The sequence below is a fragment of the Hevea brasiliensis genome, chromosome 1 (genome assembly GCF_030052815.1).
Source record: "Hevea brasiliensis isolate MT/VB/25A 57/8 chromosome 1, ASM3005281v1, whole genome shotgun sequence".
In the NCBI taxonomy this organism is placed as follows: Eukaryota; Viridiplantae; Streptophyta; class Magnoliopsida; order Malpighiales; family Euphorbiaceae; genus Hevea; species Hevea brasiliensis.
In genome coordinates this window covers 102,655,465-102,670,519 of record NC_079493.1, presented here as the reverse complement: position 1 = coordinate 102,670,519, position 15,055 = coordinate 102,655,465, and the positions used below count along the sequence as shown (strand labels likewise).

General features: G+C 30.8%; 2 protein-coding genes across 2 annotated transcripts; both read left to right on the top strand.

Moving 5' to 3' along the window:
• Nucleotides 1-8,417: 8,417 nt before the first annotated feature.
• Nucleotides 8,418-9,272, top strand: LOC110645245 (uncharacterized). The gene is made up of 2 exons (XM_058145666.1): nt 8,418-8,544; nt 8,622-9,272. The coding sequence occupies exons 1-2, from the start codon at nt 8,446-8,448 to the stop codon at nt 8,925-8,927; spliced, it is 405 nt and encodes a 134-aa protein (XP_058001649.1). The 5' UTR covers nt 8,418-8,445; the 3' UTR covers nt 8,928-9,272.
• LOC131183232 (uncharacterized) lies at nt 8,940-9,653 on the top strand. The gene is made up of 4 exons (XM_058153601.1): nt 8,940-8,946; nt 9,047-9,054; nt 9,170-9,277; nt 9,372-9,653. The coding sequence occupies exons 1-4, from the start codon at nt 8,940-8,942 to the stop codon at nt 9,651-9,653; spliced, it is 405 nt and encodes a 134-aa protein (XP_058009584.1).
• The last annotated feature ends 5,402 nt before the right edge of the window (nt 9,654-15,055 follow it).

Sequence of the window (15,055 nt, the reverse complement as noted above, 5' to 3'; positions counted from 1 at the left end):
ATCATACAAACTGCATTGTCATTTAATTGGTAAATACCAACGAATGTTATAGTTAGTCGGTAAAAATAAAACTAATAAAAATAAAAATTTTTAATTTGAGAGAAATATTACAGACTAAAGAGAGTTTTAATTGGTATTACCAACTAATTTACTATTAGTCGGTAAAGTTAAAGATCATTAAAATAAAATTTTATAATTCGAGAGAAATAATTCGAGGAACTATATGACTGTTTAGTTGGTAATTACTAACTAATTTAATTGTTAGTTGGTAAAGCTAAATCTTAAAAAAATAAAATCTAATAATTCGAAAGAAATAATGCCGACAAAATTATGTTTTAGTCGGTATTTACCAACTAAGAAGTTTTAGTCGGTACCATTAAAGATCATTAAGTTAAAAGTTTTGTAATTTGAGAGAAATATTATCGACTAAATGCTTATTTAGTTGGTATTTACCAACTAATTTTTCTTTAGTCGGTAAATTTAAAGGTAATAAAAATAAAAATTTTTAATTTGAGGAAAATATTACCGACTAAATAGTGTTTTGTTGGTATTACCAACTAATTTATATTTAGTTGGTAAAATGAAAGCGCATAAAAGTAAAATTTTATAATTCAAGAAAAATAATTCGAGGAAAATTTTACCGATTATATGACAGTTTAGTTAGTATTTAGAACTAATTTAATTTTTTGTTGGTAAAGCTAAATATTAAAAAAATAAAATCTAATAAGCCGAAAGAAGTATTACCGACTAACGTTTTGTTTAGTTGGTAATTACCGATTAAGCTATTTTAGTTGGTATTTACCAACCACCTTTTCTTAGTTGGTAATGTTAAAGTTCATTTAGTTAAAAGTTTTGTAATTTGAGAAAAATATTATCGACTAAATAATGATGTAGTTGGTATTTACCAATTAATGATGTGGTTAGTCGGTAGAGTTAAAGGTAATAAAAATAAAAAATTTTAATTTGAGAGAAATATTAGAGACTAAAGAGAGTTTTAGTTGGTATTACCAACTAATTTGCTATTAGTAAGTAAAGTTAAAGCTCATGAAAATAAAATTTTATAATTCGAGGAAAATGGTACCGACTATATGACTGTTTAGTTGGTATTTACGAACTAATTTAATTGTTAGTCGGTAAAGCTAAATCTTAAAAAAATAAAATATAATAATTCGAAAGAAATAATGCCGACTAACATATGTTTTAGTTGGTATTTACCAACTAAGTTGTTTTAGTCGGTACTATTAAAGCTCATCAAGTTAAAAGTTTTGTAATTTGAGAGAAATATTATCGACTAAATGCTTCTTTAGTTTGTATTACCAACTAATTTTATTTAGTCGGTAAATTTAAAGGTAATAAGAATAAAAATTTTTAATTTGAGGAGAATATTACCGACTAAATAGAATTTTTGTTGGTATTACCAACTAATTTATGTTTAGTCGGTAAAATTAAAGCGCATAAAAACAAAATTTTATAATTCAAGAAAAATAATTCGAGGAAAATTTTACCAATTATATGACAGTTTAGTTGGTATTTATGAACTAATTTAATTTTTTGTTGGTAAAGTTAAATCTTAAAAAAATAAAATCTAATAATTGGAAAGAATTTTACCTACTAAAGTATTTTTAGTTGGTATTTACCGAACCAACTACGTTTTTTAGTCGGTAATAAAATTTGCTATTAGTAAGTAAAGTTAAAGCTCATGAAAATAAAATTTTATAATTCGAGGAAAATGGTACCGACTATATGACTGTTTAGTTGGTATTTACGAATTAATTTAATTGTTAGTCAGTAAAGCTAAATCTTAAAAAAATAACATATAATAATTCGAAAGAAATAATTCCGACTAACTTATGTTTTAGTTGGTATTTACCAACTAAGTCGTTTTAGTCGGTACTATTAAAGCTCATCAAGTTAAAAGTTTTGTAATTTGAGAGAAATATTATCGACTAAATGCTTCTTTAGTTTGTATTTACCAACTAATTTTCTTTAGTCGGTAAATTTAAAGGTAATAAAAATAAAAATTTTTAATTTGAGGAGAATATTACCGACTAAATAGAATTTTTGTTGGTATTACCAACTAATTTATGTTTAGTCGGTAAAATTAAAGCGCATAAAAACAAAATTTTATAATTCAAGAAAAATAATTCGAGGAAAATTTTACCGATTATATGACAGTTTAGTTGGTATTTATGAACTAATTTAATTTTTTGTTGGTAAAGTTAAATCTTAAAAAAATAAAATCTAATAATTGGAAAGAATTTTACCGACTAAAGTATTTTTAGTTGGTATTTACCAACTACGTTTTTTAGTCGGTAATAAAACTAAAAAATTTTCATTTGAGAGAATTGGCTAATTCAATTAACACCTCATAAAATTATGATGCATATATTTAGAAGTGGCTAATTCAATTTTGGACTTAGATAATTCAATAATTAAAATACACTTTTAATTTTTCTTTCTTTAGTTTATGATTTGAATTAAATTAGACTGTTTAAAATAAAAATTATTAATATAAAAAAATTGAATTATATCACCACTTTTTGAAGAAAAATAAATGATATTTATATAAAGATAAGATTAATGGGAAGGAAAACCAATGATGAAAAAAGCTTGACTTATCATTAAGATTTTTGGTATTTCTTGAATATATATATATATATATATATATATATATATATATATATATATATATATATATATATATATATATTATTTTAAAAGAAAAAATTTTAGGGAATGAGTTAGTTGATATTAAACAAAATTTGTCAGCATGTCCTATTTCAATTTTACTTTCAATATTTATTTTTTATTAAATTTTACTTAAATTTTAATTTTTTATTACTTTTTTTTATTCCATGATTTTTATTAGGGGCATTATCATTTTAAAAGAATAAAAGAAAAAATAAGGAAAGAAACTAAAAAAATATATATCTAATAAGAATTGAAATTAAAGAAAAGAAAAATGTAAACAATAAAATAAAAAGGAAGAAAGAGATCATAGCCGTTTATTTTAGGTCTTTATTTTAGACCATCAGATCATACTATATAAATTTCTCTAATATCAATCCAGCTGCTTCTTCTCTTTCGCCGGCCGATTCTTTCACCCATGGTGAGATCGTCTCCTGTAATCTAAGACACCACACATCAGCTATCTTTCATCTCTCTCTCGAAACCCAAGTCTCATTTCCTTTTTTTCCTTAATCTCGATCACTGTAGAACCCAAACACTTCCTCATCCATTTTTTTTTTCAGTCGAGGCACACTTTCAAAATCCCAATTTGGCTACTGTTTATTGCTTCCCTGCTGCCGTAGCACGCTCATGATTCTGTTTTGCTGCTTTGCTAGGCACACTCGTGATTTTGTTTTGCTGCTTCACTCGGCACGCTCGTGATTCTGTTTTGCTGCTTCGCTCAGCACACTTGTGGTTCTGTTTTGCTGATGTCTTACAGGTAGATTCCTTTCTATTTTATCTGTTTATAATATTCGTTGAAAGGTCTGGTTGCCCTATCCATGGGAATTAGTGGAGTCTTAGAGGAGTGGTTGTTAATTTAGCCAGGATAATAAGTATGTGTTTCGGAGAAAATTCAGCATATTGTCTTTGTTAGTGAAAAAATTTTCTATGGATCTCAGTATGATAAGGCATAATTTCACCTTTCCGTGGAGATGAAACCCACGCATGTATCCAGAAAATTTTTATGGTAAGCATTTCATTTCCCAAAAACCAAAATGACATTGTTTTATTTATTAGATGTAAAGCATTGGAGTTTGGTATTTATTTGTTTCATGTTCTTGTGTTGCTTGGTTCAACTTCAGTCTATCCCTGCTACATGGGTGGGTAAACACATCTCTTGTAGAGAAAATCAAGATGTGATTCTATGTATTAAAGAGAATGCTTGGCGCACAGGATTGTATTATCATCTTCCTACTTGTAAAATGTTCTGTTTTTAGCTATGCTCTGTAAATAGCTTTTAAACTGTTTTAGTTGTTTATATGTATTAGCTTTCCAGTACTGAAACTTTTTGTATGTAAAAGTTGCTAGTTTTTATGGTATCTTCAGAGAGATACATTTTAGAATTAATCATTTACTATGTTGGATTTTATGAGAGTTTGGACTAATAGACGTTTAGGTTATCTTAATCCAAATATTAGGCAAGAATTTTCCATACTTAACTACTATGTAATAGTTTCCCTGAATAAATAGTCTCTAATTAAAAGGAATTCATAAATAGTCACTGCTTAAAAGGAATTGAATTGATAAAGATTTTGAATTTATATACTAACCATATATCTCATTAAAAAGGGGCTGATTCCCCTCATTTTAATTCATGTGAATTTTTTTTATAAATCATGAAAGATTGATGTATGCTTATAGGAGAGGACATGGCATGTTCAGTTTTGCATAGAAATTAAATTTGGGTTGGAATCAAAATTAGTTTAGTAATTTAATTAAATATAATTAGATTTAAGGTTTGAGTAAATGAAAATGATAAAAAGCAACAACCTTATATTTTTTTAATTAATTAAATTTAATATTATTTTATTAAATTTGTTATATTAATCTTAATATTAATATTAGTAAAAATGATGTATGAGGGTTCAGTTATGCATATTTCCTTGTATTTAGGCATTTAGGGTGCTGATATTATGCATATTTCCCAAGCAGTAATGTTTCATGGAGTTATTGATTGGTTTTTAATGCTTATGTTTCATGGCCATACTATATATAATGTTTGTGGGGCATTTTATTTTATTATTTTGTCTTAATAACAAATTTTAACTTGAAAGCATCCAATCGTTTTTAATATATATATATTAACCATATATCTCATTAAAAAGGGGGTGATTCCCCTCATTTATATATTAACCATATATCTCATTACACCTATTAAATTCATGACATTCAAGATAGAGAAATTTGTGATATTTAAACTTGTCAATTTAATGATGTGGATTAACAAATCTTATTAATTGGAAAATTATTAAGTGTATATTTGCATTTTAATACATGTGAAATTTTTTTATAAATCATGAAAGATTGAAGAGAGGACATGGCATGTTCAGTTTTGCATAGAAATTAAATTTGGGTTGGAATCAAAATTAGTTTAGTAATTTAATTAAATATAATTAGATTTAAGGTTTGAGTAAATGAAAATGATAAAAAGTAACAGCCTTATATTTTTTAATTAATTAAATTTAATATTATTTTATTAAATTTTTTATATTAATCTTAATATTAATATTAGTAAAAATGATGTATGAGGGTTCAGTTATGCATATTTCCTTGTATTTAGGCATTTAGGGTGCTGATATTATGCATATTTCCCAAGCAGTAATGTTTCATGGAGTTATTGATTGGTTTTTAATGCTTACGTTTCATGGCCATACTATATATAATGTTTGTGGGGCATTTTATTTTATTATTTTGTCTTAAAGGAAAAGTATGCATGTCTGAGTCTCCTTCAATTCTAAGTAGCGAAGACATTTTTTTACAGATAGAGGATTTGGGGTTGAGGAGAGTAATAGACATTTATGGTGAAGCAGTTAATTCTGTCATAACCAGAAACACAGGTTGGAGGAAAAAAAGCATATTTTGGGATTTACCATATTGGTCTTCCAATCTCATTAGACATAACTTAGATGTCATGCACATCGAGAAAAATGTCTTTGAGAATACTTTTAACACAGTGATGAATATAGAAGGGAAAACGAAGGATAATGCAAAAGCTAGGGAAGATATGGCACATTTATGTCATAGAAAAGAATTAGAGAGAAATGTGCAAATGGGCAAATATCCTAAGGCTTGCTATGTTCTCGATAAACAGCAGAAGCATGTTTTACGTGAATGGGTAAAAAACCTTAAGTTTCCAGATGGGCATGTGTCCAACCTAGGAAGGTGTGTTGATATGCAAAAGTACAAGTTTTTCGGCATGAAGAGCCACGATTGTCATGTATTTATGCAGAGGTTATTACCTATTGCATTTCGTGAGCTGCTTCCGAATACGGTTTGGCAAGCATTAACTGAGTTGAGCTTGTTTTTCAAACATCTTACTTTTACAAATATTAAGGTTCAAGATATGGAGCATCTAGAAGCAGAAATTCCCATTATTATTTGCAAATTAGAGCGCATATTTCTTCCTGCCTTTTTTGACTCAATGGAACATCTTCCCATCCACTTGCCATATGAAGCAAAAATTGCAGGCCCGGTACAATATCGATGGATGTATCCTTTTGAAAGGTAATAGATACTTCTTATTTTTCTTTAAATGTTATGAAATGTATCATCAACTTTTTGTAAGCCATTTGCCCTTTTTTTTTTTTTTAATTTTTAGATTTCTCCGCCACCTAAAGCAAAATGTAAAGAACAAAGCAAAAGTAGAAGGTTCAATATGTAATGCATACTTAGTTGAAGAAGCATCTAATTTTTATGCGCATTACTTTGAGCCTCATGTAATAACACGGGATCGACAAGTACCCTGGAATGATGATGGTGGGGATGATGCTGATTTCAAAGGAAATTTATCAATTTTCAAGTATCCCGGTCGACCATATGGTAGAGTGAAAACAAGGGTGTTGGCTGATGATGAATATAAGGTTGCCCAAATATATGTTCTACTAAATTGCCCTGAAATTGACACATATGTGAAGTAAGTTTATCAACTATCCAAAATTTAAGTTAAGTTTCTAGAATTCCTTGTGAATTTTCCTTTCCCTCTAAAAATGGCCTAATTTAATTGTTTATGTAGTTTGTTCCTAACTGAATTGCGACAAACATCACGTAATATTAGTGATGCAGAAGCTGATGAAGCACTAGAAAAAAGATTTGCAGATTGGTTCAAATGTTATGTAAGTATTTATTTGTTTAACTCATTTCATTATCAATCTTTAAAAAATATAATACGTTATAATAATGATTTCAATTCTCTTTAACTTATCAGGCCAGGCATTCAAATATTGATAATAAATTCATTAAGGATTTAGCAGAGGGACCATTGAGAAGTGTGAAATCATATCCTGTGTATTTCATAAATGGTTATAGATTTCACACAAGCAGTCATGGTGCTAATCGATCCACAATGAATGGTGGAGTTTGCATTAGGGGTTCAACATATGGTGACAACTCCAATGATTACTATGGTATCTTGAAAGAGATAGTTCAACTTGAGTACCCTGCATTACCAATAAAGAGAACTGTTCTCTTCAAGTGTGAATGGTTTGATCTAACTCCGAATGTTGGTATTAAGGTTCACAAACACTATAACTTAGTGGATATCAATCACCGAAAAAGATTAAATAAATATGAACCATTCATACTTGCTTCACAAGCTGAACAAGTAGTTTACATCCCTTATCCTAGCTTAAGATGAGACAAAGCTAACTGGTATGCCACATGCAAAATGAAGCCTAGGTCTGTTGTCATCATGCCTCAGACAAATGTAACAGAGCAAATACCAGACCAAGCATTTCAAGATGAGATAGTAGAAGTGTTACAAGTTAATACAGAAGTAGAAGATCAACAGATTGGACCATTACATGATTCAAGTGGTGAACTACTAGAGCTTACAACCGTTGAAGAAGAGGAACTATTGGATGAGGCAGATCTAAATCATACAATAGAAAGCGATGAAGAAGAACTCCATGAATATGATGATGATAGCGAGGATGATAGTGAATAAATTGTATTGTAATGGATAGTGATCTAAATTTCAAAAGTAATAAATAGTTTAACTTTAAAGTAATGATTGTTATATTATCATATTATTCATGTATATTATGTTATAATTTAACTTTATGAACTGTTTGTGACAAGGAGATGTGTATAATAAATGTGTAAGTCAGGATGGCACTGTTATTATTATTATTATTATTGTTGTTGTTGTTGTTGTTGTTGTTGTTGTTGTTGTTGTTGTTGTTGTAACTATTATTTGCAGGTTGTGTTGAGATTTTGGGAACATCCAATTTTAAGGGGAGGTTTTGCTAGATTTTTTGTACAAATAGAATAAATTTTAGTACAAATTAATTTTTCTTACTATGTTTATCTAATTTACAGATATGGTTAGGAGCAGACACAGAGTAGATGCTTCTCATGATGTTAACATAGGAACACCTACACCATCTGAAGGAGGCGAGCCTTTGACACCTCAGTCATAGCCATCAGTGCAGTTCAACGCACTAGTGGCTAGCCAAGAGACTGCAGCTGTGGATGGTTTAGATAATGCACCAAGGTCTTTACATGAGTTTGCAGTTCTTAGCTCACAAGATTCTCATCCATCCTTTGAAGCGGAGAGTGATTCTTTAGGGCAACAACGGTTACAACTTCGTGATGGCAAGTGAGTTAAATAATTATATTTTAATTACTTTATCAAGGTTATGTAATAAAAATGTACCTTTTATTGAAAATATTTTATTATATATGTTCAGGTTAACGGGTGGATCTACAATCGCTCGGATGATTACAAATACCTTTAAGCAACGGATCAACACTGAGGGTGTCAACTGGAAGGCTATATCAGAAGAGACAAAAGAATTTTACTGGGAAGAATTTAAGGTAACATCAATTTTTTTTTTTTCGGTCATATTTTGATCCTTATGTTAATCATTATAGATATGTATTTTTTATTGTAGAAAAAATGTTGTTGGGAGTCCTTCGAAGAAGCAGGGATAAAGGCTGCATGGAGATCAAAGGCAGCTGTACGCTACAAGGACATGATTGCAGATTTAAATAATTTCAGGAAAAGGCCCTTGTATATTTCTAAAGAAACTTGGGCAAAATTTGAGCAGCACTGGAATGACCCCAAGATCATTCAACGGTTAGAGATATATTCTAGAAACCGCCGTGGTGCTACAAATGCTCATGGACCGTCCACCCACACAGGTGGATCCATAACATATGCTGAATGGTCTGATAAATTGGTTAGTATTTTCACATAAGAAAAAAAAATTATGGATGGTTGTTGATGGAAATATGATGTAATGTGATAAAATTGTCATGAAAAATATTACAGATTGTTGTGCGATTGAATTGTGAGATTTTTGTTAATTTCTAGCAGGGGGAAATGTCAAAATATAGGGGAAACTCTGCCCGTTTTTATTTTCGTTTCATAATAAATTTTAATAATTTATTGTTTATGCATATAATAAATAGCTTCTGATAACTGTTTATTTTTGTCTAGGAGAAAGAATTGGGTAGAAAGCCAACTCCAACTGAGTTGTTTGTCCATACTCACACTCGAAAGCATGACAAGGAAACTTTTGTGGACCAAAAATCCAAAGAGATGCATGTATGGTACTCTTTTATTTATTTCACTACAATTTTTTTATTGTATTATGTGATGAATTAATTATAAAAAAATTTCATTTTTTTATTACATACAGGACGCTATAGTAGATAGGAGGGAGGAGCTGACACAGACCACACCTGACAACATTGATGAAAACCAACTTTATTTAGACGTAGTCGGAGGTGGGGAGAAGAGACGGAAAGTGTATGGCCTTGGATCTGAATCATCTACTTTTTACCCATTAGTTGGAGCATCTTTTAGCAGGGTGTCTGCATCATACAATTATCAAAATGCTGCATTACAACGACGAGTACAAGAATTAGAGAAACAGCTTGAGGATGAGAGGCAAGCAATGACAGAAGAATGGATCAAATGAAGTTGGAAATGGAGACGAATATGGAACGCATGAGAAGCTCTATGATGGAAGAAATGATGAGATTAGTCAGAGATCTACCAACATCTCGGCCTCCACCTCCACAAAATTGAGAGCTTAGAATTTTATATTTGACTTATTAAACTTTAGTTTGCTTTACTTTACTTCTATGAATTTTATATTAATTTATTATATGTAGTGATTATTTTTATTTTGAATTTTATTATTATTATTATTATTATTATTATTATTATTATTATTATTATTATTAGCATTTTCTTATTAATTTTTAACTTTTGATTTAATTTTAAAATATTTTAAAAATTGAAAATTTAAAAATTACATATATAAATTAAAAATACCGACTAAAATATATAGTTGATACATTTTTTCAAATTAAAATAAATACAGAATGACCTATTTTTTAATTTTAAAAATAAAAAATATTACCGACCATAACTTTAGTCGGTACATTTTTTAAAAATAAAATATATATTGATAAATTACCGACTAACATCATTCAGTCAGTAATTACCAATTAAGATATAGATGGTAAATAGTGACTATTTTCTCTCCTTACCGACCATCTATAAATTACCAACTAAATTTACCTACAAACTGTAATGTCGCTATTTAATTTTAAATAATTAAAAAAAGTACCGACCATAACTTTTAGTTGGTAACTTATGAAAATTAAAATATAATTTGCACTTTACTGACTAAACGTTTTGTCGGTAATTACCGACTAAATTTTAGTCCGTAAATAGTAGAATTAATCCTTATTGCCAATAATCAGCCTGCAAAAAATACCGACCAATGCAAACATTTTACCGACTAAAATTTAGTCTGTAATTACTGACTAATAATTTAGTTGGTAATTAATAGCGACAACTTAAATACTGATTAATATTAATTTGGTCGGTAATTGGTCGGTAACGGAAATTACCGACTAATTAAACATATATTTAGTCGGTAATTATAGTCGCTATATTTTTAGTTTCTTGTAGTCTAATTCTTTATCAAGGGAAAATTAAGTAAATTTTTCAAAAATGCAAAATTAATTTTGAAAAGTATTTTAGTTGCAAAATAAATTGAATTAGCTTTCCAATGGCTCAAACGGATCAAAAATCCGAGTTCGAATAAAAAAGTTATGAGTTTTTTAAACTCTTAATCTCTTAATGTCTTTACTTGTAACTTTTTCTTGATTAAGGGAGACTAAAATGAAATTTTCACAATTTAGAAATGAAAATTTGTTTTTAAAAGTGTTTTCATTGAAATGTTTATCAAATTAGCTTTCCAACGATTCAAACGGATTGAAAATCTGAGTTCCGATCAAAAAGTTATGCATTTCCTAAGCCTAAGTGCCCTTTTGACACTTTCTGTCCAGAGAGCACTTCGGCAGTCAAAAGTGGGAAGTTCAGCTGCCGAAGTTCACTCTTTAAATCATGGTTTTTGAGCATTGAAAGTCATTTTTTCCAAAGAGCACTCCGGCAGTCGAAAGTGGGAACTTCGATTGCCGAAAGTGACTTTTCAAAAGCTATTTTTTTGGCGCTTCAACCTTTAGTAGCTGAAGTAAATAACTCCGGCAGCCGAACCTAAGTTTCTGGAACTTGATAACATAAAGCTTTGGGTGGTTGAATGGCTAGTTTTGCATTTAATGCACTCCCAACGACTATTTTCTTGCAAAAACTATAAATAGACACCATTTATGACTGGAAACAAGTTTTACAACAACAATCTTTTGAAAATTTATTGTGCTCTAAAGATTTTCTTTATTCTCTCTTTAGAACTTGAGCTACCATAGATAATGTTGAGAACTTGATATTTAAGTTGTAAATTCATTGTTCTGAGAGTTCATTCAAGGTTATTGTGAACACTTATTATAATTTTGAGTGTGATAGAGCTTTAAATAGCTCTAGAGTGTAAAGAGATTTGTAAAAGAGCAAGGGTTTGCTCTTATGGTGATTGTAAGGGGTTTATTCTTCACCCAAAGAAGAATTTTAGTGGAGTTAACTCTCAAGGAGGGCCTTGAGGAGAGGACGTAGGCTTGGGATAGCCGAGCCTCTATAAGTTTCTTGTGTCATCATTCTTCCTCTACTCTTCTTTGTGCTTAAATTTCTTTTAATCTTTAATTTTGCAATTAGAACCCAATTCACACCCCCCCCCCTTCCTCCCCCTCTTGGGTTGCTACAAGGGATAACAAGTGGTATCAGAGCTAGTCTCCATTCTACAAGATTTAATCATCTTGGAGTAAAGATCAATGGCAACTCTCAATGCACAAGAAGGTCAATTGGTGGTAAGACCTCCTCTCTTTGATGGTAATGACTTCTTGTATTGAAAAAATAGGATGTATTATTTCCTTAAACCAGAAAGGGTTGACTTGTGGGATGTTGTAGAAAATGGGCCATTCACTCGAACTAAGATTGTAGATGGTGTGCATATAGCTAAGCCTAAGGGTGACTGAAGTGAGCAAGAGAAAAGAAGAGTGGCTTTAAATGATAAGGCTATTCATGTTCAATTTTGTGCATTAAGTAGAAGTGAATATAATAAAGTGTGTATGAAGTCTACTGCAAAAGAAATTTGGGATGCCTTAGTGGTTACTCATGAGGGTACTAATCAAGTAAAGGAGAATAAGATGGATTCCCTTATCTACCAATATGAATTGTTCAAGATGAAGTCAGATGAAACCATAAGTGAAATGTATGATAGGTTTGTGGAGATTATAGGAGGAATTAAATCTCTAGGGAAGACATTCGCAAATGAGGAGTTAGTAAAGAAGATTTTAAGAAGTCTTTCTAAGGAGTGGCTACCCAAAGTAACTTCACTCAAGGATTCCAAGGACTTGAGCAAGGTACAACTTAATGAGCTCTTAGGAAATCTTATTGACTATGAGATGACCCTCAAAAGAGAGCAAGTGGAGGAACCTAACAAAGCCAAAAAGATAATTGCCTTCAAAGTATCTTCCAAAAACTCAAGTGATGAAAATGATGAGTTTGATGAGGAAGAATTGGCTCTAATGACAAGGAGAATAAGGAAGATGCTCTTCCAAAACAAGAAGTTCATCCCAAAGAGGAACTTTAAGAAGGACAAGGGAGAAAGTATCAAGAGGGATCCTCCTATATGCTTTGAATGCAACAAGCCGGGTCACATTAGAACGGATTGTCCCAAATTGAAGAAGCCTTTCAAGAAGTTCAAGAAGAAGGCACTTAAAACAACATGGGATGAATCAAGTGACTTTGAAGATGAGGAGATTGGTGATCAAGTTGCCCAAATGTGCTTCATGGCAATGGAGGAAAGCTCCAATGAGGTAACTATAAATGATGATGCTATTGAATTTTTTTATGATGAACTAGTTAATGCACTTAAAGTTATGAATGATGAACTTGAGTTGAGTCATAAGAAAACAAGCTCTTGAAAAAGGAACTAGTTAGTTTAAGGAAGGAAAATGAGACCTTAATTAAGGATGATAAACCTTTAAGGGATGATATGCAAAAATCCTTAGATAAGCTCTCAATAGAAAATGAGAAATTGAAAAATGAAATTATTGAGCTAAAAACTTCTCTTTCCAAATTTGCTGAAGGAAAGGATAAACTTGATGCAATTTTGGACTCTCAAAGGTCTCCTAGCATAAAGTATGGACTTGGCTATAGTAAATTTGCGCAAGCACCTCCTTCCAAGACCATCTTTGTTAAAACATCTAGTTCTAATGAGCCTAGTCCCCAAGTGCTTAGTCCAAAGATGTCCAATTCTAAAGGACAAGAGCCAAAGAAATCTTGTGGTAATGAAACTAGAAAGACTTTATTTCATTAACATGTTTCGACAAAATGTAAATAGGACATATACATCTAGGAGAGTTGCATATAGGCCAAACCTTCATAGGGGACATGCTACTAGGCCTCATAACTATCATCACACTCACCATGCCTCATGCTCACATTCGCATAATAGACACAAAAAGAATAGTCTCATGAGACCATATTCACACTCTCATGCATATAGACCAAGAATAAGAAGATTCAATGGTCATTGTCACTATTGTGGCAAGTTTGGTCACACCAATTATAGGTGTGCTATTAGGAAAATCCATCTTGGATATGGTAGAATATTTGGATATAGATATGGAACTACTAACCCCCAAGGACTCAAGTACATTTGGCTACCTAAAGTAAATTGAATTATCATGTGTAGGTGTGCTTGAAATCCTCAAAGCTTGAAAGCAAGTGGTACTTGGATAGTGGATGTTCAAGACACATGACTGGGAATGCCAATCTCTTCCTTTCACTTGAAAAGAAAGATTGAGGTGGGCAAGTGACTTTTGGTGATAATGGTAAAGGTAAAATTGTGGGAATAGGTAAGGTTGGTAAGGAAAACTCTCATATTCTTGACAAAGTGCTTTCCATTGATGGTTTAAAACATAATTTGCTTAGTGCTAGTCAATTGTGTGATAAGGGCTATAGAGTTGTTTTTTAGTCTAAATCTTACTTTGTGTCTTGGATGAGTGATAACAAAATGTTGTTTATTGGTGAAAGAATTGAAAATATTTATGTTATTAATTTCCATGCTTTGTCTAACAAAGATGTCAAGTGCTTTGTTTCTATTAGTGATGACTCTTGGACTTGGCATAGAAGGCTTGCACATGCTAGCATGGACCTTCTTGCAAATTGGAACAAGGATGAGCTAGTTGATGGGCTACTAAAGATCAAGTTTCAAAAGGATAAGGTGTGTAATGCATGCCAAATGGGTAAGCAAGTCAAGAACTCTTTTAAATCTATTCATAAGGTATCTACTTCTAGACCCCTTTAATTGTTGCATATGGTTTTGTTTGGTCTTCCTAGAGTAGCTAGCTTAGGTGGTGCATATTATGCCTTGGTGATTATTGATGACTACTCTAGGTATAGTTGGGTTGCATTCCTTGCTCATAAGGATAAATGTTTTGATATTTTTGAGAGATTTTCAAAAAGGGTTCAAAATGAAAAGGCTTTAAAAATATCTTCTATTATGAGTGATCATGGTAGATAATTTGAAAATGAGAAATTTGATAAGTTTTGTAACTCACTAGGGATCACTCATAATTTTTCTTCTCCTAGGACTCCCCAATAAAATGGTGTTGTTGAAAGAAAAAATAGAACTCTTTTAGACATAGGGAGGACTATGTTAAATGAATATAATTTACCTACTTATTTTTGGGCAGAAGCCATTAACATGGCTTTTTATGTTTCAAATAGAGTTTTGATTAGACCTAATTTAAAGAAAACCCCTTATGAGCTATGGAATGGCAGAAAACCTAAAATAGGTTATTTTAGAGTTTTTTTGTTGTAAATGCTTCATTTTTAATACCAAAGATAATTTAGATAAATTTAGCTCCAAAACTGATGAAGGTATCTTCTTTGGGTACTCTATATCTA

Excerpts from the sequence above, each read along its gene's own strand:
- LOC110645245 (XM_058145666.1), top strand. The coding sequence starts at position 8,446 with ATGATTACAAATACCTTTAAGCAACGGATCAACACTGAGGGTGTCAAC. Across the intron at positions 8,545-8,621 it reads TTTACTGGGAAGAATTTAAG|AAAAAATGTTGTTGGGAGTC; the intron begins GTAACATCAATT and ends TTTTTATTGTAG.
- LOC131183232 (XM_058153601.1), top strand. Across the intron at positions 9,278-9,371 it reads AAAAATCCAAAGAGATGCAT|GACGCTATAGTAGATAGGAG; the intron begins GTATGGTACTCT and ends TATTACATACAG.